The sequence below is a fragment of the Capricornis sumatraensis genome, chromosome 13 (assembly GCF_032405125.1).
Source record: "Capricornis sumatraensis isolate serow.1 chromosome 13, serow.2, whole genome shotgun sequence".
NCBI classification, from domain to species: Eukaryota; Metazoa; Chordata; class Mammalia; order Artiodactyla; family Bovidae; genus Capricornis; species Capricornis sumatraensis.
Window position 1 is genome coordinate 75,416,521 of NC_091081.1, and position 23,280 is coordinate 75,439,800.

At 41.2% G+C, this 23,280-nt stretch overlaps 1 protein-coding gene and 1 non-coding gene across 2 annotated transcripts in view; both read left to right on the forward strand.

Annotated features, from left to right (window-relative positions):
• Nucleotides 1-1,881: 1,881 nt before the first annotated feature.
• On the forward strand, nucleotides 1,882-1,953 carry TRNAC-GCA (transfer RNA cysteine (anticodon GCA)). The gene has a single exon. It is a non-coding gene; the product is annotated as a tRNA-Cys (tRNA).
• A 9,516-nt stretch (nucleotides 1,954-11,469) lies between these two features.
• Nucleotides 11,470-23,280, forward strand: part of AKAP12 (A-kinase anchoring protein 12) — a 109,366-nt gene continuing 97,555 nt past the window's right edge. The window contains exon 1 of the mRNA XM_068985562.1: nucleotides 11,470-11,631. Coding sequence (XP_068841663.1) covers nucleotides 11,470-11,631 — 162 coding nt within the window. The remainder of the gene's footprint in view (nucleotides 11,632-23,280) is intronic.

Below are 23,280 nucleotides of genomic sequence, written 5' to 3' on the forward strand. Positions count from 1 at the left end.
TGCATTGCAGGCAAATTCTTTACTAACACTGAATTGACATCTAATTTGTCTTAGTTTTTATTTTACAGGGCATTTCAAAGGGGCTGGAAAGTTGAGGAAACTGCAAATTAAATAAAAACAGGTATCTTGGACCTTTATTTTAGCCCATTCGAGAATATATATAATTTTTTAAATTAAAAGTTTTAAGTTAATTATAGACATGCAGCAGTTGCAAGAAATAGTACAGAGAGAGCATATATACCTTTCACCCAGTTCCCCCCATGGTAACATCTTATAAAACTGTAGTACACATCACTCAGGATATTGACATCGATACAGTCAAGGTACAGAACATTCCCAACCCACAAGCAGACTTTTTGTTGCAATATTTATGGCCATACCCACTCTGTCCTCCCCCCCCCCACCCTTCTCTAACCCTCAGCTACCCCTAGTCTCTTCTTCACTTTTACAATTTTGCATTTCAAGACTGTCATATGATGGAGTCAAACAGTATATAAACTTTTGGGAGGTAATTTCATTGGGACTGGTGGTTTTCTTTCAGCATAATTCTCCGGAGATTTGTCCAGATTGCTGCATGTCTAGGGAGTTTGTTTCTTTTTACTATTGGGCAGCATTTCATGGTGTAGAGACGTACCACAGTTGATTTAACCATTGAATATGTTAAAGGACAGCTGGCTTGTTTTCCTTGGGGGCTACTATAAACACTTATGCACAGGTTTGAGTGTTAACCTAAGTCTGTAAAGGTCCGAAGTGCAGTTGCTGGGTCCATGTTTTCTATAGAAGCTGGAATGTTTTACATTCTCACCAGCTATGTGTGAGTTCTCTAGCTTTCTGCATCCTCATCAGCATTTGATGTTGTCGCTATTTTTTATTTTAGCTATCCTCACAGTTGAATGATAATATCCATTGTGGTTTTCATTTGCTTTCTCCGAGTTGTACATTTTTTAATGTACTTATTTACCAGGTGTATATCCTTTTAGGTGAAATGTCTCTTCAATTCTTTTGCCCATTTTCTAGCTGGATTTTCTTTTTTTTTTTAAGTGTTGAGATCTGATAATTCCTTATATAAGTCTTCCTCAACTCACAATGAAGTTACATCCCAATAAACGCATGGTAAGTTGAAAACATCAGAAGTCAAACTTCATTTAATACACTTAAACTTTAGAACATAGTTTTATCTTGTTCAGTTGCTAAGTTGTGTCTGACTCATTGCGACCCCATGTCTGTAGCACCCCAAGCTCCACTATTTCCGGGAATTTGCTCAAATTCATGTTCTTTGCAACCCACTCCACTACTCTTGCCTGGAAAATCCCATGGACAGAGAAGCCTGGAAGGCTTCAGTTCATGGGGTCACGAAGAGTCAGACATGACTGAGCGACTTCGCTTTCACTTTTCACTTTCATGCATTGGAGAAGAAAAAGGCAACCCACTCCAGTGTTCTTGCCTGGAGAATCCCAGGGACCACAGAGCCTGGTGGGCTGCCATCTATAGGGTCGCACAGAGTCGGACACGACTGAAGTGACTTAGCAGCAGCATGTTCTTTGAGTCGGTGATACAATCTAACCACTGTTGCGCCTTCTCCTTTTGCTTTCAATCTTTCTCAGCATCAGGATCTTTCCAATGAGTCAGCTCTTTGCCTTTCAATGAATATTCAGGGTTGGTTTCCTTTAGGATTGACTGGTTTGATCTTTCTTTAGTCCAAAGGACTCTCAAGAGTCTTCTCCAACACCACAATTCGAAAGCATCAATTCTTCAGTACTTGGTCTAACTCACCTTAAATGTGCTGGGAACTGTGGCTTCCTGCCACTACCCAGTATCACAAGAGGCAGGTACTACATATAACTAACTTAGGAAAAGATCTTCCTGGTAGAAAGGAAGGCTTCCCTAGTGGCTCAGACGGTAAAGCGTCTGCCTGCAACGCAGGAGACCCGGGTTCGATTCCTGGGTTGGGAAGATCCCCTGGAGAAGGAAATGGCAATCCATTCCAACATTCTTGCCTGGAAAATCCCATGGACAGAGGAACCTGACAGGCTACAGTCCATGGGGTTGCGAAGTGTCTGACACGACTGAGCGACTTTACTTTCACTTTCAGGAAAAGATCAAAATTCGAACTACAATTTCTACTGAATGAGTATCACTTTCATGCCACCATAAAGTCCAAAAATTGTAACTCGAACCATCTTAAGTCAGTGACCTTCATACATCTAAATACTAATTCTTTATTGGATCTGTGATTTGCAAATATTTGCTCCCAATCTGTAGCTTATCTTTTCAGTCTCTAAAGCTTTTAATTTTGAAGAAGCATAATTTATCAGTTTTTCCTCTTACAGATGATGCTTTTTGCCTGGGCCTAGATCCCTAGGATTTTCTCCTACGTTTTATTTTTTTCCCTAAAAGTAAGTTTTACATTTAAGTTTCTGATCCCTTTTGAGTTAATCTTTTAAAATAAGATGTGTGCTTTAGGTCAAGGTTAGTTTTTAGCCTATGGAGGTCCAGTTGTTCTAGCATTGTTTGTTAAAAAGACTATTTCCCTCAATTGAATTGCTTTGGAACTTTTGAAAAACTCAGTGGTTCACATTTGTATGGGCTTATTGAAATTTTTATAAAATTATTTTACATTTATTCTAAAAACATTTAGCAAGTCAACTTAAAAGAATGCAAAAAAAAAAAAGTTAGCTGAACTTATCTGCCTTTCTTCAATTTATTCCTAGTTAAGATGCTTATCAGTTCACACTGATTATTTTCATGACTTGAAGGCATGTGGGTTTTGGCTGATCAAATATTTTTCTATAGTGGTTAAATTCTGTATTTAAGAGCAAATATTCAACATTTCATAACCTAATGGTTTTCTGACTAGGAATATGATAAGCAGTCTATAATTGAATATAGATGATTTTATATTTATCTATAACTATATACTGAAATAACCATCTTCTTTGGCATGATTTTTAAAAATACAGTCTCACTATAAGATATTCCCACTGTAAAACAAAATTCATTATGCCATGAAACCCTATATTGGGATCCCTTCCAAGTGGATTGATTTTCTTGGAAGAATTAGATTGAATATATATAATTATAATGGTTCTAAAACATAGACTTTCCCATCTCGTAATATCACTAAAAAAAAACTGTGCTGAATGGAAATTGCTTTTTTCCCACATCCTTGCTTATTACAATCGACTATTAATTCCCATCAGGAAGCCAGGTGGAATCAAGAAAACCAGTTCAATTTCAAGGTTCTAAAGCAGTGGTTCTCAACCTCTGGCTACACATTAGGATAACCTGGGGAGCTTTTCAAGCCCCCCACTCCACCCCCACCCCCCCACTCCACCCCCCACCCCCCCACCAATACCTATGTGGCACCATGGGCCAATTAAATCAGAATCTCTGGGTTAGGTATTAGAATTTGCTTGAAGTCCCAGGTTATTCCAGTATGCAGCCATGTTTGAGAACTATTCGTCAATGGTTAAAGTCTCTTCTTTTGTTTATTTCTTTATGAGACATTGTATTACTATAATTATCACTCAATACTGTGAATGCAGTATATTGGGTTTTCATAATCTACTATGTGAAATTATATCTTTCGGGTTTCACTCTTCCTTGGATAATTTAAAATTTTCTATCATTCTTTTTATTCTGTTGGCAAGAGTAACACATGTTCAATGTAGAAAATTTGGGAAAAGAAAAAGGCAACCATAATGAAGGGGAAAAAAGTCATTTTAAATTCCATCATCCAGAAATAATTATTATAATATTCTAGTTTTAATATTAGGCATATCCACATACATTAACATATATAATTTCAGCTTTTATTCTTTCAAAATTGAGATGTTACTGTAAATACAGTTTTATAAGTTATTTTAAAAATCTAATAAATGCAAAAAATAGTATCAATAGCAAAAAGTATGAAATTAATATTGTTTTTGCAATTTTCATAATTTTTACAATTTCACACATATACCTTGATCTGGGTCATGGATATAAACAAGTAATACATATTCTTTAATAAGTCATTTCACATTGCTGTTAATACAAAACAACATTTAAGGCATATGACTACACTTTCCATAATATGTTTCCTTCTAAATTGACAAATTACTGCAATCATATGTAGATTTGGAATTATGGCCAAAAATGCATCACTCCTAGCCAAACTAACAGCTATTATGTAAAGATAATAAATCAATTTTTTCTAAATCCTTCAACTACTCAGACTAGAATAAGGATATGAACCAGGAAAAATATACAAAGTGAACATAGATTTACTGAATATGGAATAAAACTGCCTTCCTCTAATTCAGATTCAAATGCCAATTTAATTTTTATTCTCTAGATTTCAATGGGAGGAAAGAATATTCGCTATTGAATACTTAGGAGTCATATAAGCAGAAAAGAAAAAATTTTTTAAATAAAAATCACCTGTTAGTCAACTATACTCCAATTTAAAAAAAAGCAAAAACTATTCCCCCAAAAATTACAGAGGGAGAGATACTTCTGAACTCATATCATGAGGCCAGCATCACCCTGGTACCAAAAGTAGACAAAGATATTACAAAAAAAAAGAAAATTATAGGCTAGTATCACTGATGAACATGATGCAAAAATGCTCAACAATATATAAGCAATCTGAATTCAATAATACATTAAAAGAATCATACAGTATGATCAAATGGGGTATGTAGTTAATACTTCTGTATGTTATATATGAAAGTTAAAGCAGTAGATCCTGAGAGTTCCCATAACATGGAAAAATATTTTTTGTTTGTTCTTTTAAAATTCTGTATCTATATGAGATGATGGAAGTTCACTAAAGTTACTGTGGCAATCATTTCATGATGCATGTAATTCAAATCATGCTGTACATCTTAAACTTACACAGTGCTCTATGTCAATTAAATCTAAATAAAATTGGAAAAATTATAAATCAATCAATAAATAAAAATTAAAATCACAGCAACTAGAGAAAAGCCTACAAAGGAATGAAGACCCAGCATAGCCATAAATAAATAAACCTTAAAAAAAAAGAATTTCCAAGAGCATAATAACATTCAAAACAATATATCCAAGTGATTGTTCCACTTTTCAAAGTTTCCATTAATTTGGTAGCATAAGCAGATGCAGATTTTGGAATTTTTTAATGTAATTAATTATGCACCTGATGAACTGTAGAGAAGTGTGTCTAGTTTCACTACTGATTTTCTATCTTTCATCCTGATTTATCACAGCTATCCCTTGTAGACATAAGGCATTTGTAGGAGAGACAAGAAGTTTTTTGTTTTTTTTTTAAAGGCAGCTTATAGAATTGAGGTCAGTCCCCGAGAATACAGAATCTAAAGACATGGACCAAGATTAGGATGGGAGCGCTATAAAATGGAATAAAATAGTCAATTGGTCTTGTATACAATTTTAGTAATTCTTGTTTTTTCCACTGGGTTCTTAGTCACGAAAAAATAGTTGAAGTATCTTTTAATGCCAAAGACAACGTATAGCAGGCTAATATTAAATATTCGCAGAGATTTATGTTAATAGAGGGACATAAAAATCTGTCAGTAATTTACAATGTATGTCTCTGTAGTGTCTTTTCTTGAGTAAATGGTGTTGACTTAAACCAGTTTTCAGCTTTAAAAAGTCCCAAGCATTTTGCCTGGCACTTAACTCAGTACGAGTTTGTTGAATTAATAGGCCAAAATACATTTTTTAATGTTGATTCTCTGGCGGCTCAGACAGTAAAGAATCTGCCTGCAATGCAGGAGACCTGGGTTCGATCCCTACGTTGGGAAGATCCCCTGGAGGAGGGCATGGCAACCCGCTCCAGTATTCTTGCCTGGAGAATCCCATGGACAGAAGAGCCTGGTGGGCTACAGTCCATGGGGTCACAAAGAGTCAGACACAAGTGACAGACTAATGCTTGATCTTCCCTGGAGTGAAGAAACTTTCCAGATGCCTTCAGGTACCCTCCATAAATGTGTCCTGAGAAATCCTCTCTTCATATTGGGGAAATCATTTACTATAGGGGTTCTAGTCACTCCATTGTGGGTGAAGAGCAGCTCAATTCAAGAAAACTGAGAAACCAAAGCTATATTGGCTTACTGGGGACTGCTTTTCAATTATATTCATTTATTTATTCATTTATAGTTAGACACATCTTGAGCAAAGTGGTGGGAGCTATGTTAAACTAGTTCTCTGTAAATATTGCTTCTATAAAGTTTTCCACAGTGGCTGGTACCAGCGGGGGAGATGTGCGTTTGTGCTAAGTCATTTCAGTCATGTCTGACTCTGTGAGACCCTATGGACTATAGCCCACCAGGCTACTCTGTCCACGGGATTCTCCTGGCAAGAATATTGGAGTGTGCCATTCCCTCTTTCAGATTTTCCAGACCCAGGGATCAAACCTGTGCCTCTTATGTCTCTTACATTGGCAGGCAGGATCTTTACCACTAGCACCACCTGTGAAGCTCCCTGGGAGTGCGGTATATGTATATATAAATGATATGAATGAAAGAATTAACTGCTCCCTCAAACAATGCCCCTGGGAAGCCTCATCTCATGGTTCCCTCCCTTTGTTACTTTAGAGTAATCTTGATTTAAGTCAGTTTTAAATCTTGGCCAGTTTTAAATCTTGGTAAATGAAACAGGGACTTCTCTGATAGCTCAGTTGGTAAAGAATCTGCCTGCAATGCACGAGACCCCGGTTCAATCCCTGGGTCAGGGAGACCTGCTAGAGAAGGAATAGGCTACCCACTCAAGTATTCTTGGGCTTCCCTTGTGGCTCAGCTGGTAAAGAATCTGCCTACAATGTGGGAGACTTGGGTTCAATCCCTGGATTGGGAAGATCCCCTGGAGAAGGGAAAGGCTACCCACTCCAGTATTCTGGCCTAGAGAGTTCCGTGGACTGCATGGTCCATGGGGTCGCAAAGAGTCGGACATGACCGAGTGATTTTCACTTTCAAATGAAACAGACATATGAATAGCTGGCTTAATACTTAACCCCAAAGCAATATATTCCTTAAAAGTTAGAATAGTAACAATTGCCTGTATACATAATGTATACCTACAGGAGGTTGGCCTTTAGCTGGGGGTGCCATGCTGTGAAACCTGGGGAGTGAAAGTGTAGAGTCCTAACCACTGGACCACCAGGGAACTCCCCCGATCTTTAAGCTTAATCTGTATGTTGAACTTTTTCTGTAGTTTCTACATGAGTGTTGGTTTATTAGCTACTCATGAATTGAATACAATTATTAACTTTTCTAGTTTTCTACTTAATAATCAGCAAATGCAGGAGAGTAGGAGTTGGGCTCTTAGATGACTTAGGAATCTTGATGTACGTAATTGCTTCAGAAAAAAATAGACTTTAAGGAAAATAAGTCATAAGCGGTAGTTTCAGGGGAGAAGAGGTGCTAGTGTTATGTGAAATTGTCTGAAGGTTTTGTATGGAGGAAATGATCTGTGGGTTAGAGTGTTGGTTTTAAATTCCGTTTTAAACACTCTAGTAATTATTGTGCTTTCAAGGGGCTGGAGTCAATGTTAACACTTGCGAACTATATTTTGGTGTGCGCACAAGATACCCAGCTATGACTCTAACTTTTATTGGCAAGTCTTGCGTGACCTGTCTTTCTGGAGAAGTAAGCATGCGACAGGCATACAAGTTCAGCCTGCTGTAACGGCAACGTGTATTTGTTTTTGAGAAATCTCAAACTGTTTTTATTAACTCTCTCAGGGAAATGACTACCACCAACTGCCCCCATGGGAGGAGATGTGCAGGGACACCTGCGTCCTGCTGTTTGGAGGAGACAGGGTTGCTGTCGAGAAAACTAGATATCAAGGTAACCGACAGCCGTGGACTGAGAAGTGCAAACTAAAGGCCAGCTGCCCGCCTCTCCACGGCTGCCACCAATGCCAGAAATTCTGAAGGCATCTCCAAAACTCTTGAAAAGAAAAGCTTGGTGGCTTGACTTGGAGTCTTGAGTGAGAAGCACAGTAATGCTGTGGCAGGCATATAATGGGCACTCGCTAAATACGTGTTGAAAGAGTGAAGGAATGAATAAGATTTGAATACTGTTTTGAAGCACTAAGTAGCATGTCCAATAGGTTGGGACATCCCATTGCTGGGGATAATACATAACAAAACCACTCTTCTTCACAAAAATAGCAAAGAGCAAACGCACCCTACTATGTACAAAATAGATAACCAACTAGGACCTACTATATAGCATAGGGAACTAAACTCAGTATCCTATCACAACCTACAATGGAAAAGAATCAGTGAATTACTTTGCTGTCAGCTCAGTTCAGTTGCTCAGTCGTGTCCGACTCTTTGTGACCCCATGAATCGCAGCATGCCAGGCCTCCCTGTCCATCACCAACTCCCAGAGTTAACTCAGACTCACGTCCATCGAGTCCGTGATGCCATCCAGCCGTCTCATCCTGTCATCCCCTTCTCCTCCTGCCCCCAATCCCTCCCAGCATCAAAGTCTTTTCCAATGAGTCAACTCTTCGCATCAGGTGGCCAAAGTACTGGAGCTTCAGCTTTAACATCATTCCTTCCAAAGAAATCCCAGGGCTGATCTCCTTCAGAATGGACTGGTTGGATCTCCTTGACACCTAAAACTAACACAACATTGTAAATCAACTTGTAAATAAAATTTTTATTACATTTCAATAACATTTTTTCAAAATTGATGAATAAATCAAAAAATAAAATTAATGAAGCGTCTAAAAAAAATAAAGAGTAATTCCCCAGTCTGTGAGTAAAATGGAAAGGATTCTTTGGTCAGTCTTAAAACCAAAGGAACTTAATGTGTGTGTTTGTCTGAAGCTCTAACACTTTGACCACCTGGTATGAAGAGCTGACCCACTGGAAAAGATCCTGATGCTGGGAAAGACTGAGGGCAAGAGGAGAAGGGGACAACAGAGGACCAGATAATTAGATGGCATCACCAACTTAATAGACACAAGTTTGAGCAAGCTCTGGGAGATGGTGAAGGACAGGGAAGCCTGGCATGCTGCAGTCCATGGGGTCACAAGGAGTTGGACACGACTGAGCAACTGAACAACAACAACTTAATGTGTGTTTGTGTGAATCTACAAAGGAGTCCATTATTCTTAATACCTCCTTATCATGGTGCTGTTTCAGGCAGAACAGGAAGTACTAGAACATGCACATTTCTTAAAGTAAGATTTTGCATTTAAAAACTAAGAATCGGAGCATTTCACAGCCTGAAAAATAAACACAAAGCAAACAATTGCTAGTCTAATCAGACATTGGCAGTGTCTTACTTTGCATGTGGGTTGTACGTCGCTGGCTTGAATTTTTGACCTTGCAATCTCTTCTGAAAATTCAGACTAATCGAGATGTGAAAAGCTTCAAGATTTTCCTAGGAACTGAATAAATATAATCTCACAGAATGGAAAGTTTTGATAGTATTTGTACTACCTAATGATACATTTTCATATGTGCTGACATTAATCATTCTCAGATAGGTTTTAACAGCATTTTTCCTTCTTAACATCCTAGGTGAGGTCTAAATGCACTTTTCACCCACATCCCTGAGAAGAGACAGCACGTTTGAAGCTTCCCACAGAAGGGGAGTAACCTTTTGGGGAGTGGTTCCAAAAGAAGGAATCTGCTCTTCCAACTGCTGCTAAGTTGCTTCAGTCGTGTCCGACTCTGTGCGACCCCATAGACGGCAGCCTACCAGGCTCTCCAGTCCCTGGGATTCTCCAGGCAAGGACACTGGAGTGGGTTGCCATTTCCTTCTTTGCTCTTCCAACTATCAGCTGTGAATCTTTGAGGGCCTGATTTAACCTTTCTGGGCCTATTTTCTCTCACTATATTGGTAACCTGAGAACAGTAGGATCTACACTGTAGTACTGCTCTGAGGATGAAATGTGATTGTACATACAAAGTACACTCACAATGTCTGGTACAGAGTAAGTACTCAAATGTTTCCTCAATAATCCAAAATTTAAGTCAAAATGAGTGAAATGCTTAAAAATTCAGAAAACCAACCATTTTGGAAATAGACTGCTTCTTAAATGTCAGATTTCAGAGAAAGTGGCCGCTATGTACTCCTTTCAGATAAAATGATAAATTCAGAAAAATTGTATGTTGGATAACTAACCTATGGTTCCCCGGCCGTTTTACTACATGTAATTAATTAGGCACAGATATTCTGGTGCCCAACTGCTGTTTACATCAATTCTCTTGCCACTGAGTCCCAAATCTGGATATGTATCTAGTATTAGGGGCAATATTCCACAAGTTTCTTAATTTGTAATGAGATTCTGTGAAAACCAAAGCGCTTAGTGGCGGGTTAAAACTGGGCTAATTTTTTTTTTCAGCCCCACTGTCTTCTTGCTTACCAACTGGGTGATTCCGTTAACATTTTCATTTAGGTCAAATATATACCGACTGCCTGCTATATTCATACAGCAAGCCTTCTTTTCAGGAGTAGGAAGGGACAGAATGCAAGGCCCTGATGCTGTTATTATGGAAAGCCTTTCTCTATGGAGAAACACTGACGGCAAATGAACAGATCCGTGTGATCCTGTTTCAGCCGTGCGCAAGCGAGAGGTGGCCTGGACTCCAGCATCATGCTCTTAAGGACAGGCACATTTCCAGTAACAGTCTCACTTCCCCAATTTCCCCGGGGAAGGAGGGGAGCGGTGTTGCCGATGGCATCGCCTGATATCACTTGTTCTGGGTGATAGGAGAGCGTGGGGCCGCCTGGCCCACCTCATCCGTGGTCTGATTGCATTAACCTCTTGGTTCCCTGCTCCTGCCACGTGAGGTGCCCTAATATGGTCAGACTCCGGCGGAGCCCAGGAGCGCTTGCCTTTCTCCGGCTCCCGGCGAGGAGGCAGGAACGCATGTTCAGTGGCAAGCAGTCCGAAGGAAGGAAAACGAGGATCTAGGTTCGCATCTGGGCGAGTTGAGAGTGGGCTGCAGCAGAAGCCTTGCCTCAGGTCATCCGTCATTTAATAACCACCCCCACCCCCAGAGACTCCGATCTCCCCTGGGGGGCTCCCTTTTCTCGTTCTCCCCTCACTTTCGGGGAGGCACCTCTGGGTGGACCTCTAGCTGCAGTCCTGATAGGAATGGGAGGCGCCCTGGGGGTCGAGGTGGGCGGCTCGCCAAGGCTCCGGCTGCTCATCGGGTCCTAGCAGCCTGGGGGTAGATGCTGCTGCAAGGCGTGTCTGGGGCTGCGCTCATGTGATGAAACGAGGGAAAAACAAGGGGGAGGAGGAGGAGGCAAAGAGGTGGCTTTTTTTTTTTTTTTTTTTAAGGAGTTTGCCGCGAGCGCGTCTCCTTCATTCGCAGTCTGGGCGGGTTTGGAGGAGCACGGCGGGAGACTGAGGCGCTCTTGGGACTTTGCGAGTGCACGGCTTCTGGCTCTTCTCCGCGTCCCTGCGATTTGGGGAAGGCGTTCACCAAGCGGCTAGCCACCGGAGAACCGCAGACGAGCCATGGGCGCCGGGAGCTCCACCGAGCAGCGGAGCCCGGAGCAGCCGGAGGCGGGGAGCGCGACGCCCGCCGAGCCCGAGCCCAGCGGCGGCGGCTCTGCGGCGGAGGCGGCGCCCGGCACGCCGGGAGACCCGGCCATCGCCCCTGCGGACCCCGCCACCAAGGTAGAGGCGCTCCGGGCCACCTGCCCGGAGGAGGAGGGGAGGGTGGGGCGGGACGGCGGGGGTCTTTGGGGGTAAGGGGAGGGGGGAGGTCCCCTCGATCTCCGCCTGCAGTAACTTAACGGCCGGTCCAGCCCATCTGCAAACTCGTGAGCCTGAATCCCTCTTTGTAGGCTTTTCAGGGTTTTAGCGCCGGGGCGGGACCAAAGGATCCGCGAGCGCGGCGAGGGGGGCTCGCAGCTTTGTCGTGGGTCTCCAGGGGAGGCGACTGCGCCATCCGCAGTAATAAAATTCGCCCGCTGCCCGCGGCTGAGCCTTTCTCCACGCTCTTCCGGTGGAGCGACCCAACCCGACACCGGCGAGCTGCCTGTGGTGGGGGTTGGGGTGCGGGGTGTCTGCGGAGCCCTGACCCCCGGCCAAACGTGTCGAGCCCCCCACCCCGTCTCCCTATGCGGAAAGTCAGCTGTTGGGCCGTGACGCGTGTTGCAGCCTGGTGACTCCGCCACCAATGGGTTCCCCGCAGCGCACTGTCCTTGCTGCCGGCTGTGTCTGGAGCGACCGGGTTTGGTACCCAGTTCTGCGTCAGGCGGCTGAAGCAGACAACACCGCCTTCCCGATGCAGAGAAAGCCTGGGGGGTAGCTCACTCGCCGCCAAAGAAAACCTGAGCCGACGCGGCATTTCCAAAAGGAATGACAGGGTTAGCAAACACGGCGGCGTCCTCCTTTTCGCTCAGTTCGCTGGACTCAGTGGGATAAACAAATACTGGAGGAGTAGTTAGAAGTTCTCAAAGGATGCAGTCGAAGGCGTAAGGGAGTAGTCCCTGTCTATTCCGGTCTATGGAGGCAGTGCTGAACGTCCTAGACATTTTGCGTTTTATAGTCTTAGGTCTTCGAAATATTTATTCTTGGCAACTGCAGCCGCCAAGATTGTGACTTGTCCAGATCGTTGTTTTTTAGATCTGTTTTCCAGCATTTATGTTCATTAGCTAGGCTTCACTCCACCCGTTTTGTGATACTTTTATGGGAAGATGTGGGTAACCATACTTAATACTTGAAAAAAGAAACGTGTCAAGTTTGAGAATATACAGAGTACTTGAGAACCTTTAAGAGTTATCTCAGGAAATATAGATACTTACAGTGTAAGGGAAAAAAAAACTGAAATCTAGGTAAAAATCACAGAATTATGACCTCATCGCCTTGAGCTTTTAGCTGTGGTAGTCTAGCTTGGATGGAGAGACTGCTTTTAACTAGATTACCTCTAGTCATTAACATACCTCCTTGTAAAACCCACGGTCCCTAGAGATGTAGATGCTTACAAGTAGCTACTGTGCCTGGAATGCCTAGATTCTCTAAGATATGCTTAAGACATCTACTATCCTTTTGAGGTCTCAGTTATGTGTGTGTGTATATATATATATATAGTGTATATATATATATAGTGTGTATATATATAGTGTGTATATATATATATACACACACACATATATTTAGCTGCACCACGTCTTAACTGCAGCATGTGGGATCTAGTTCCCTAACCAGGGATCAAACCCAGGGCGTACCCCCTCCCTCCTCTGGCATTGGGAGCTCAGTGCCCAGACTTCACTGGACCACCAGGGAAGTGCCTCAGTTATGCTTTAATATTTACTGTATCTCACTTTTTGATGTCAACTTCTGTCAAAATGTCTGCATAACCAGTATTTAGAGTCCATTAATGAAAGTAATTTTAAGGCATAATTGCTAAAAGCTTGCAGTTGCATTTTTTTCTTTGGCTTTTACCAGCCCTTCAGGTCTTAGTAACAGTTCACACTAAAATATGGTACTTATCCTCTTCCCAATAAACTTCTGTGTATTCATTTAAAATATTGCTTCCTTTCTGTTCTCTTTATCTTTTCCATAACATCATCCTTCTTCCTCTTTCCTAGTCACAACCATCTTGAAACAGTGAGATGACCTCCTTTAAAAAAGTACTTAAATGACATCCTGAGTATCATTGAACTTTCTGGCAGACTGCCCAGTTATCAATTTGCAGACAAATCAATACGCTTACATGTACATGTTAGAAAACGTGTAGTTTTTCATTGCGACTAGCAAAATTTATTACTCAAGATTTGAAGACCTAAGTCTTTTCAAAAGGACTCTCTAATTAAGAATGATTCAGCATGTAGCTTTTGTCTCCTTTCTTCACTCTGTTCAACCCTAATTTCGGACCTCTGAGTAATTTCATCTGCCATTCTGGGTTCCCATAGCACCATGGACCTTTCTTGCCAGCAGTTTCCATGTTTGTGGGTTTAGTGACTTGAGTTCTCCTGGCTGCTGTGAATGCTCCACAAAGGCAGGGATCAAACCTGGGTTTGCTTATAACAGGTGTTGCTCCGAGTATGGAGTGTGTGGCTGGCATGTAGGATGATCCTGGCACCTTGATTTTGATTGGAGAGGGTCAAGTTGGGGAATACCTTGGTCCATCTGCTTTCTTTTTTAAACTTGTAATTTTGTATTGGGGTATAACAGATAAACAACCGTCTACTTTTTCTTTGACTTTATCATCATGATCTGTCTCACTTAGGTAGTGACTCAGTCAACGTCAGTTCTGGTTATTCTCATACCAGGTGAATATCTAGCAGAAAACTAAGATTTGGGAACTCAGCTTTCTTTTTCTTTAGAATGGCTTGTTTACCATTGCATTTCAAATTGCCTTTAATCTCAAGTAGACAAATGCATGATAAATGCAAGTGGCTCAAATTAGACCACTTCATACATTGAATTAGTGATGAATTACATCTTGAGCTTTTTTGATTGGGTCTGTAGACATCTGGGGAGGTTTAGACTAATATATCCCCCTCCCACTAGCAGAATGCTGATCATTAATTAAAGGCTATTAGCAGGTTCCGCCCCCCACCCTCGCGGCTGGTAAAACTTGATTACACAAGCCTAACATTTAGATGCATTGAGACAAATCCTGATTTTATCTGTGATGTATTTTAATGGAAATGGAAGGAGTCTTATCTTCCAATCAATCTTTTACAATCTCAATATGTTAATTGTGAGGCAAAATGGCCTGATCAGTTATTTTCCAGGTTAAATTTTGAGAGTTTGCAGGGTACAGAAAGATTAAACAACCTGAACACAGGTGGTAAACAAAGCCTAATGTTATTCCTCAATTGCCTGCTTTCATTTAGGTAGCAGCCTCAGGTGGGGTTGGCCAATGATGAACTTCCTTTTCTCTGACACATCTTGATTTCTGGAGCCAAGCTCCAGGCTAAATCTGGACAATCACAATCCTCTAAATTAACCTTTTCTGTTTAGTGACTTAGAGCTGGAAATGAAACAGTTCTCAGTTCAACAGTGTAGGCCTACCTCCCTGGCAGGTGGGGAGACTGAGACCCTTGTCAATGTTTCAAGCTGTGGTTCCATTTGGCTGCAAGAGCTGCGACTTGAATAGATGTATGCAAATAGGAGAATCTATTGTCCTGATGAATAGAGTTAAGGATGTCGCTACCTTTTGTGCATTAAACAGACTATTGAGTCGGCCAGCTGCATTTCCTAATTCCCGTCCCAGGCTGGGTTATGTGCCGTTTCCCACTTGCCCCATGTTTACTAAAGATGGGACTAGAGATGGCTGTCATGTGATTATGTCATTGGTTTTCCATGGAAAGAGCCAGAATTTAAGATTTCAAGAGAATTATATGTTAACAGAGTGATGTTTTCAGGGTGTGACTGCCTGTATTCGTATGAATTTCCCTCAGATTATAAGAGGTTCTACTTGCTGATTAGAACATAGTCTGGAGATTGGAGTTGGGGGTGTGAGGATGGTCACTTAGGTCTGAGAGCCAGTGGGGGCTGCGTTGCCTTCCTTTGAATCCATTACAGGCTTTTAGGCTCAGCAGAGATTTCCGCTTGAAATACTTCCCTGGGCGAAGGACAGCCTCCAAATGTGCATCCTCCCCGCATTCACTGTGTGTCCACTAATCTCTGTGCAAGGATCACTTTAGACTACATTAAAAGGACGATTCCAGTTTGGTAGCTTATAGGATAATTAATAAAATGGAAAGAAAATGTTCTGTTTTAAAAAGCATTAAGAAATGATTTCATTTTCTTTATCATGTTAACAGCAGTGTTACAGAATACCAGCGAAAGAAAATCAGCTAAATAGTCATTCTTTATGTTATAGTTATTCAAGAAGTGAGAAATTAACTTACAGCACTAAGTGATGTGAGAAAAATACATCGGTACTTTTAGCGCAAGAAAACTGTAAAACTAAATATCCTTGAAGCTAATTCTTCATTTTCTCAGACCCTAAAAAATGATAAATTAGGAGAAGTTTCATTTTAAAATAATTTAATAGAAAAGTATGAAAAAATCTGGGTTTGGGAGGGAGATGAAAGCTTATTTTCAATAAACTATTTTAAAATCTATAATTATGATTGTCTTGTCTGTTTAGATTTTGGGCCATTTTCCTGCAAGTTAGTACCTTATTAAAGAATGTAAGAGTAGGGGTTTATACCTGTGATTCTACCTGTTAGTACATCTAATAAAAGGATTAAGGTGAAAAGATATTAATCTGTAATAATTTCAGTTATATATACATTTATATTTCTTATTATGAATAATTAAGTTTGCTTATTTAAATCTGACTGTAGGCCTGACAGCATCATTCTTGAATCATAAAGGCTTTATTAAAAGATGATCAAAAGCACTTGCTTACTCTTATTAAAATAATTTATTTATTTATTTATTTGGCTGCGCTATGTCTTAGTTGCGGCACTCAGAATCTTCCATCTTCGTTTCAGAACGGAGGAACTTTTTTTTTCTAGCTGCCGCCTGCAAACTCTTGTTAGCTTCGGCTTGTGGGATCTAGTTCCCTGGTCAGGGATTGAGCCGGTAACCTCTGAGTTGGGGGCCAAAGTCTTAGCTACAGGTTCACCAGGGAAGTCCCTAAAATGATTTTTATGTAAAGTCATTGCAAACAAGATTCATTTAATGTTTGTTTTTCTAAAAATGTTAATGGTTGAGAACTTATAATTTGTAGAGGATGATAAAAAGGGAATGTATCCTAATATTCCTCCCACCCCTGAAGTACTCACTGTTAACAACAGTTTGAAATCAAGGTTGGTTTTTTCTTGCATATTCTTCTAAAACTTTTATGCCTGTGCAAGTATATGGATAAGAATAGCCCTGTTTTGTCCTTTTAACAAATGAGATCCTAACATAAATTCTGCAACTTCAGGGTTTGGCTGTCTTTTCATATCAGGATATAAAGATCTCCCTTCGTTCTTACTGGCTACATGAATTTCTCATTTATGTATGAATTGAAGTACCACAATGATTTAACCAATCCCCTGTGTGTATATTTAGATTTTCCTAGTCTTGTTATACTAAATTGGCACAGGAAATATCCTAGTTCAGATATCTTTGTATGTGTGCAAATGTATCTCTTGGAGAGATTTCTGAAAGTAGGGTTGCTGGATCATAGGATTTCTATGCATTTTAAACTTTGATAATCCTTGCTAAATTTACTTTCCAAAGAGATTCAGCCACTTTGCATTCCTACTCTGGAGATCGACACTCACCTTCCCATGTCTTTGCCTCAGTGGATAGCAGATTGTCTAGTATTTGCCAGGCTGTACCTCAGTTGGCACCTTGGATTCCCTTGGTGCATTTTTAGCTATGAAGTTGAGTGCCCTGTCAGGTGTATTGATTGTATGCGTTTCTTCTGTTCAGCACTTCATTAGGAACTGGACTGGCTTTCAGAACATTATAGGCTATAGTTTATTTACCTGTTGAGTTCTTAGTTACTTAGTTGTGTCTGACTCTTTGTGGCCCCAGGAACTGTGGCCCACGAGGCTTCTCCCTCCATAGGATTTTCCAGGCTGGAATACTAGAGTGGACTGCGATTTCCTTCTCCAGGGGATCTTCGTGAGCCAGGGACTGAACCTGCATCTCCTGCATTGGCAGGCAGATTCTTTACCACTGAGCCACCTGGGAACATAGTTAATTTTAAAAGACTTTCCCCTCCCAGAAATTAAGCAGAATTGGGAAAAAACAAGCTTAGACTAAAAACAAGGCTGAGGTATTGTTCCCTTTCCTTCCCAAATTAGTAAACTGGCTTTAATTTTATTTGCTTGGATCAACTTTGCAATGACCTACTTCTTTAGCTATCAATTTAAAAATTTCTTCTCTGGGAACAATCTAAAATCTTCCAGTTGCCAGAAATTTCTTCATACATCTGATCTATGAAATGTTGGAATCACGAATTGTGGGCAGTAGAAATTCACTTCCTGGGAAAACAGTAGTCCCCTCCCCTGGGCGCCGTTCTCAGTTCTCATAACAAATGACAGCCTGGCTCTGTTAACTGGAATAAATGTTTTCCCAGAAAAACGTAGGTGTTCAAAGCACTGGAAACTACAGCGTCTTTCCCGGACACTTAGGCTTCTCTTAATGCAAGTATTCATTCAAGATCAAAGGTTTTCGTCTTCCCTGCAGTTTCTTCATGATGTTGTGTAAATGAGAGAAGCCAAATTTTAGGAAGGGGAGATTACTATAAATCAGTGGCCCATCTGCTGTTTGTTATATGCAGGCATGCAAATTGTGGGCGTCTGGAGAGATTACATTTTCTGTGGTTCCCAAACCTGGTTGTGTAGTTGAATCACCTGGGGAGCTTTTTAAAGACCTCACCCGGCCACCTTCTGGATTATTCTATCAGAATCCCAGGCCATTCCAGCATCTGAGATTCTGTAGCCCTGATGCTCATCCGGGGTCCTCATTTGTCTGGTGTGGTCTCCGTTGTCTGGAGGAAGCGGTTACGGGGTGTCGGAGCTGAGGGGGGAAATGGAGAGGTGGCTGCAAGCACACTCTGAGCGATGTTGGCGCTCGTGTGGGTGGCAGAGAGGGTTCCAGAAGAGCAAGGGGGAGAAAATAAAGGGAAACCTCTCCCCGACATAACTTCACTCCTTTATTCTGCTGTCTTGAGACTATACATGCTGCTAGTATTAATAGTATTGTTCTTAATGGAATGTACTCTTCAAGGTAAATAGGTATGGAATCCAATGTTTTTTTCTTTTCTCTGAGCCAGGATCTACTTGTCAACATTAACTTTTTTGTTCCCCACTGATGCCTCTTAACCATCGACCCTCATTATCATGTTGAAAACATCACTTGAGTTAGTAGGCCATAGCTGTTGGCTTCATGTATGGCCTTTGGCTGGTCTGAATGTTGGGTGAAGAGATCTTAACACCTAACCAAGTCGTTGAGGATGAGCCCAGAAGAGGGGCTGTCTGGCTTTCTGCACCATGTAGTTGCTGTTCTGTCTTGATTTCATTAACATTTCTCTGCTGGCTCCTGTACTCCTGGAACTGGGGATACGAAGAAGAGAGAAATCCAAGAGCTTGGTGCTTAAAAAATAGTCAAAGTGCTCCCTTTCATGTATTTGTCTCTTCGATCCATTAAAATGGATTATTTTCTGTCTAGAGGAAGAGGTTTAAATTCATTTTCCATACTGGTCACTGTTGTTCCAGTACCATCGATTAAATAGTCTCAAGTTTCCATATTCACATATATGTTTATTGATTTTCTTTTACTTTAAAATTTTTCCTACTCTGTTTATTTGTACACATAGTTAAAAGCAGTAAGAGAGTGGCTAAAAATCTAATCGATTCTAATGGCAGATCCATGGTTTGAGATATTTTTATATTCTACATCTTCAGGCACTGTCAGGGCTTGCCCTGGTCTCATGGCTATGGTAAGTTTAGTGAAAAGGAAAGTGTTAGTTGCTCAGTTGTGTCCAACTCTTTGTGACCTCATGGTATGTATCTTGCCAGGCTTCTCTGTCCATGATATTTCCCAGGAAAGAATACTGGAGTGGGTTGTTGTTCCCTTCTCAAGAGGATTTTCCCAACCCAGGGTTGAACCCAGGTCTCCCGCATTGCAGGCAGATTCTTTACTGTCTGAGCCACCAGAAAATATATACATAAATAATAAAAAGTGGGGAGCCTGTGTTGTCTTCAGAAGTGAATTTATTTCCTTGGTATATAATAATATTATTCATTAAAAATAATCACTCAAGTATTTTCTAACCACTTATGCTATGAAAGGCCCTGGTTCTAGATGCTTCAGGAGGTGAATAACACAGAATTATCCTTGAGCACCTCATGATCTAGGTGAGGTAAGGGGGTCCCCAACCTTTTTGGCACCAGGGACTGGTTTCGTGGGAAGACAGTTTTTCCACCAACCAGGGGTGGGGGATGGGGATGATTTTGGGTGATTAGAGTACGTTACATTTAGTGTTTGCTTTATTTCTAATCTAACGCCATCACTGATGTGGCAGCAGATACCGGTCCAGGGCCTGGAGGTTGAGGACTCCAGCTTTAGAGGAAGATTCAGTAACAAAGATTCAAATAAGTTAGGCAGGCAAAGAAGAACTGCCATTAGTTGGTACATGTCTGTTCAGTGAATTGTCTGGATAGCTGATGTACAGAGAAAAGATGATTTTGCCAAGTGTCACAAGCAGATAAATAGGCCATAATAGTCAGGAGGCCGGAAGGCACAGGGCATATGAAGGAGCTGAATGTTTGTAAGAGGATAATGGGAAGATGACCGTAGAATTGCAGGCAATTATGGTAAGAGCTCGGAGAAGGCAATGGCACCCCACTCCAGTGCTCTTGCCTGGAAAATCCCATGGATGGAGGAGCCCGGAAGGCTTGTAGTCCCTGGGGTCACTAAGAGTCGGACACGACTGAGAAACTTCACTTTCACTTTTCACTTTCATGCATTGGAGAAGGAAATGGCAACCCACTCCAGTGTTCTTGCCTGGAGAATCCCAGGGACGGGGGAGCCTGGTGGGCTGCTGTCTATGGGGTGGCACAGAGTCGGACACAACTGAAGCGACTTAGCAGCAGCAGCAGCAGCAGCATGGTAAGAGCTGGACAGGCTGCAGAGGGCCATCCCAGTGGAGGCTTCTGATAAAAAGAAAGCCAAGAGGCAGGCCCTTCCACACTCAGCAGAGAGGACACCCCCAGGAGCGTGCGGGGTGGATATTAACCTGAGCAATGGGATGGGTGCAGAGTGTAGGCTCAGCGCAGGGGAAGCCAAAAACAGCTGAGACTTCAAGGCTTGGAATATGGAGTGCTCCAGTTTCTCCAGTAGACAAGGATGTTCCCCTCCCGACCACATATTGCTGTGGTCGGTCTCAGATGTCTATTGCTGTAGCCAACCGTGCCAAACAACGATACACCAGTTGTATCTTTAGAAGCGAGACCGTCACTTGACAGTTATAGCCCCCCTTTTTATTAATGTAAGGAAGAAGTTTGCATCAGAGTCTAGGAAAACGACAGAGAGCATCTGTGAGATCCATAGCGCATCTCTGAGTAGCGACCTGCGTTAGCCCAGATCACAGGCACTGTGAGCCACCCAGACTGGCGAAGTGGGGAGCCCCCAGGGAAGGTGAATATCACAGGATAAGAGCTGATGGCAACAGAGGAGCTGAGAGTGGTAGCTGGGGAGAAGGTGGAACCACTGAATGATAATCAAAGAGAAGAATAGATAAAACAGATGGCATTGGGTCGAATAGCCGTTGGGTCACTGCTTCAGCAGGCAACAGGGACTAGTTCATCTCTGCATCTGAGTCCACCTAAAAATGAAAGAGGCTGATGGTTGACTAGCATCCCTTCCATTTGTAGGCAAAGAATCTAGGTGGCTTGGGGAATGTTTATCTTCACTTTCAAAGAAGACATTTCTTCTTCGCAATTTTTTCCACCTCCAGCATATGCCCTCTGGTGTGTCGTTTGGAGGACGATTTATGGTTTGCTATTTTTCTTCATGTCTGAGCGTATGATTTCTTATTGAATCAAGCCATTGCATAAGGCTCTGGGTTTTGTCTGCCTCGTGATCAATTTTCTGTCCTTACTCCTGATATTGACCATCCTTACTGAAGACATGTTTCATTACATTCTTGATAGTTTTACTTGCTCTTTGAAATACATATTGCTGTGATGCATAGAGCAATAACAAAACATAAAACAACGTTGGTGTATGTTATGGTGCTTAGCCTTCTTTAATTTTTTTACATTTTCAGTTCTGGGTGCTACTTTTTCACTATGGTAACCAACTGCTTGTATAATGCTTCTTAAGGAACATTTGTTTGAAATTATCCTTCACTTGGGTATGTATGTAAAGCAGTCTTATTCCACACCTGTAACCCTGAATGCTATGCAAAGTTCAGCCTTAGATGTGGTTAAATTTGCAATGACTATATACTGCTATACCAACTGGGGTGGAAATGAGGGGATGGAGAAAGGATTGCAATCTACAAGAAATTGCTAAGGATTAGACAGTTTTTCGGTGATGAATTTTTCTTAATTATTTCAGAGACACATCTAACCAATATTTAGACATGAATTCATGACTCCTGTAGTGTTAATCTAAATATCTGAATGGAAATTTTTGTTCTTGTTCTGCTCTGTTTTATATGAAGTCAGTTACTGAAAAGCAGTGGAAAATGTTACCAGTAAACTACTAAATCAGTCCTGATTATCAAGGTTTTTTCCCCTCTGATCCTGACAAAAGCTAGTATATGAAATTTATTTATATTTTTTAGTATATGAAATTTAAATAAAAAATACTTGACAGTCATGAGGGCAAAACTCTAATTTGGTTTTATAACTAATTTTTTTTTTTAACCTTCAGGAGTTTGTTTCCTGTAAATTCAGTTTGATGGCAGTGTTAGATCTATCTGTTTTGCTTACAATATAGGAAATTTGTTTTGCTTTGATTAAAATGCAGATTGATTGTTCTTTTGTTATTGATTTTTGCTATTAAAGACACACTAAGGTCTTTCAAAATGCACAAAAGCTTTTTGTCGTAAATGGAGCTAAGAGCACCCTCAATGTTATCTAGACTTGCAACAGTGACAGAGGTTTCAAGTCACTTCTGGAACTGTGCCTGATAAACAGTCCTCCAGGACAGAGAGGAATTCAAAGAATGCTGAAGTATTCAGGGAAGTAGGTCATGGTTTAAAACATTACATTTGTCAGAGAAAATTTCTCAAGCAGTCCCTGTGATCATTGGATCCCTGCTAATTTCTTACTCAGGGTTCTTTAGTCTTAGGCAAATTAGGTGGCTAAATTAACTTGTTAGTCTCTAGGAGGGCGGGACTAAAAGTAACAGATTCCCCACATGCCTGTGCTCTCCCAACACCAAAAATAAAGAGCTAGGGCTATAGATGGGCTCAATCAGTAAAGAATCCACCTGCAGTGTGGGAGACCTGGATTCGATCCCTGGGTTGGGAAGATCCCCTGGAGAAGGGAACAACTATCCACTTCAGTATTCTTGCCCGGAGACTCTCACGGACAGAGGAGCCTGGTGGGCTACAGTCATGGTGTCGCAAAGAGGCGGACATGACTGAGCGACTTTCACAGGGCTATATATGAGCGACCAGAAAATGACAGAAGTGATAGTGTTTTTTCTTAATTGCACAACCCTGGAGTAAAAATGTTTCGAAAATGCAAAATAAATAATGCAAATATTTATTTTGCATATTTTAAAAAATGTTTTAAGAAAAAAATAAATTCCATACAGCCAGATGAAAAAAAAAAGTAAATAGGCAGATGATGTGTAAGTATATTTAGGAAAATTGGAGTACCTTTTAAGTGAGCTGGGGGT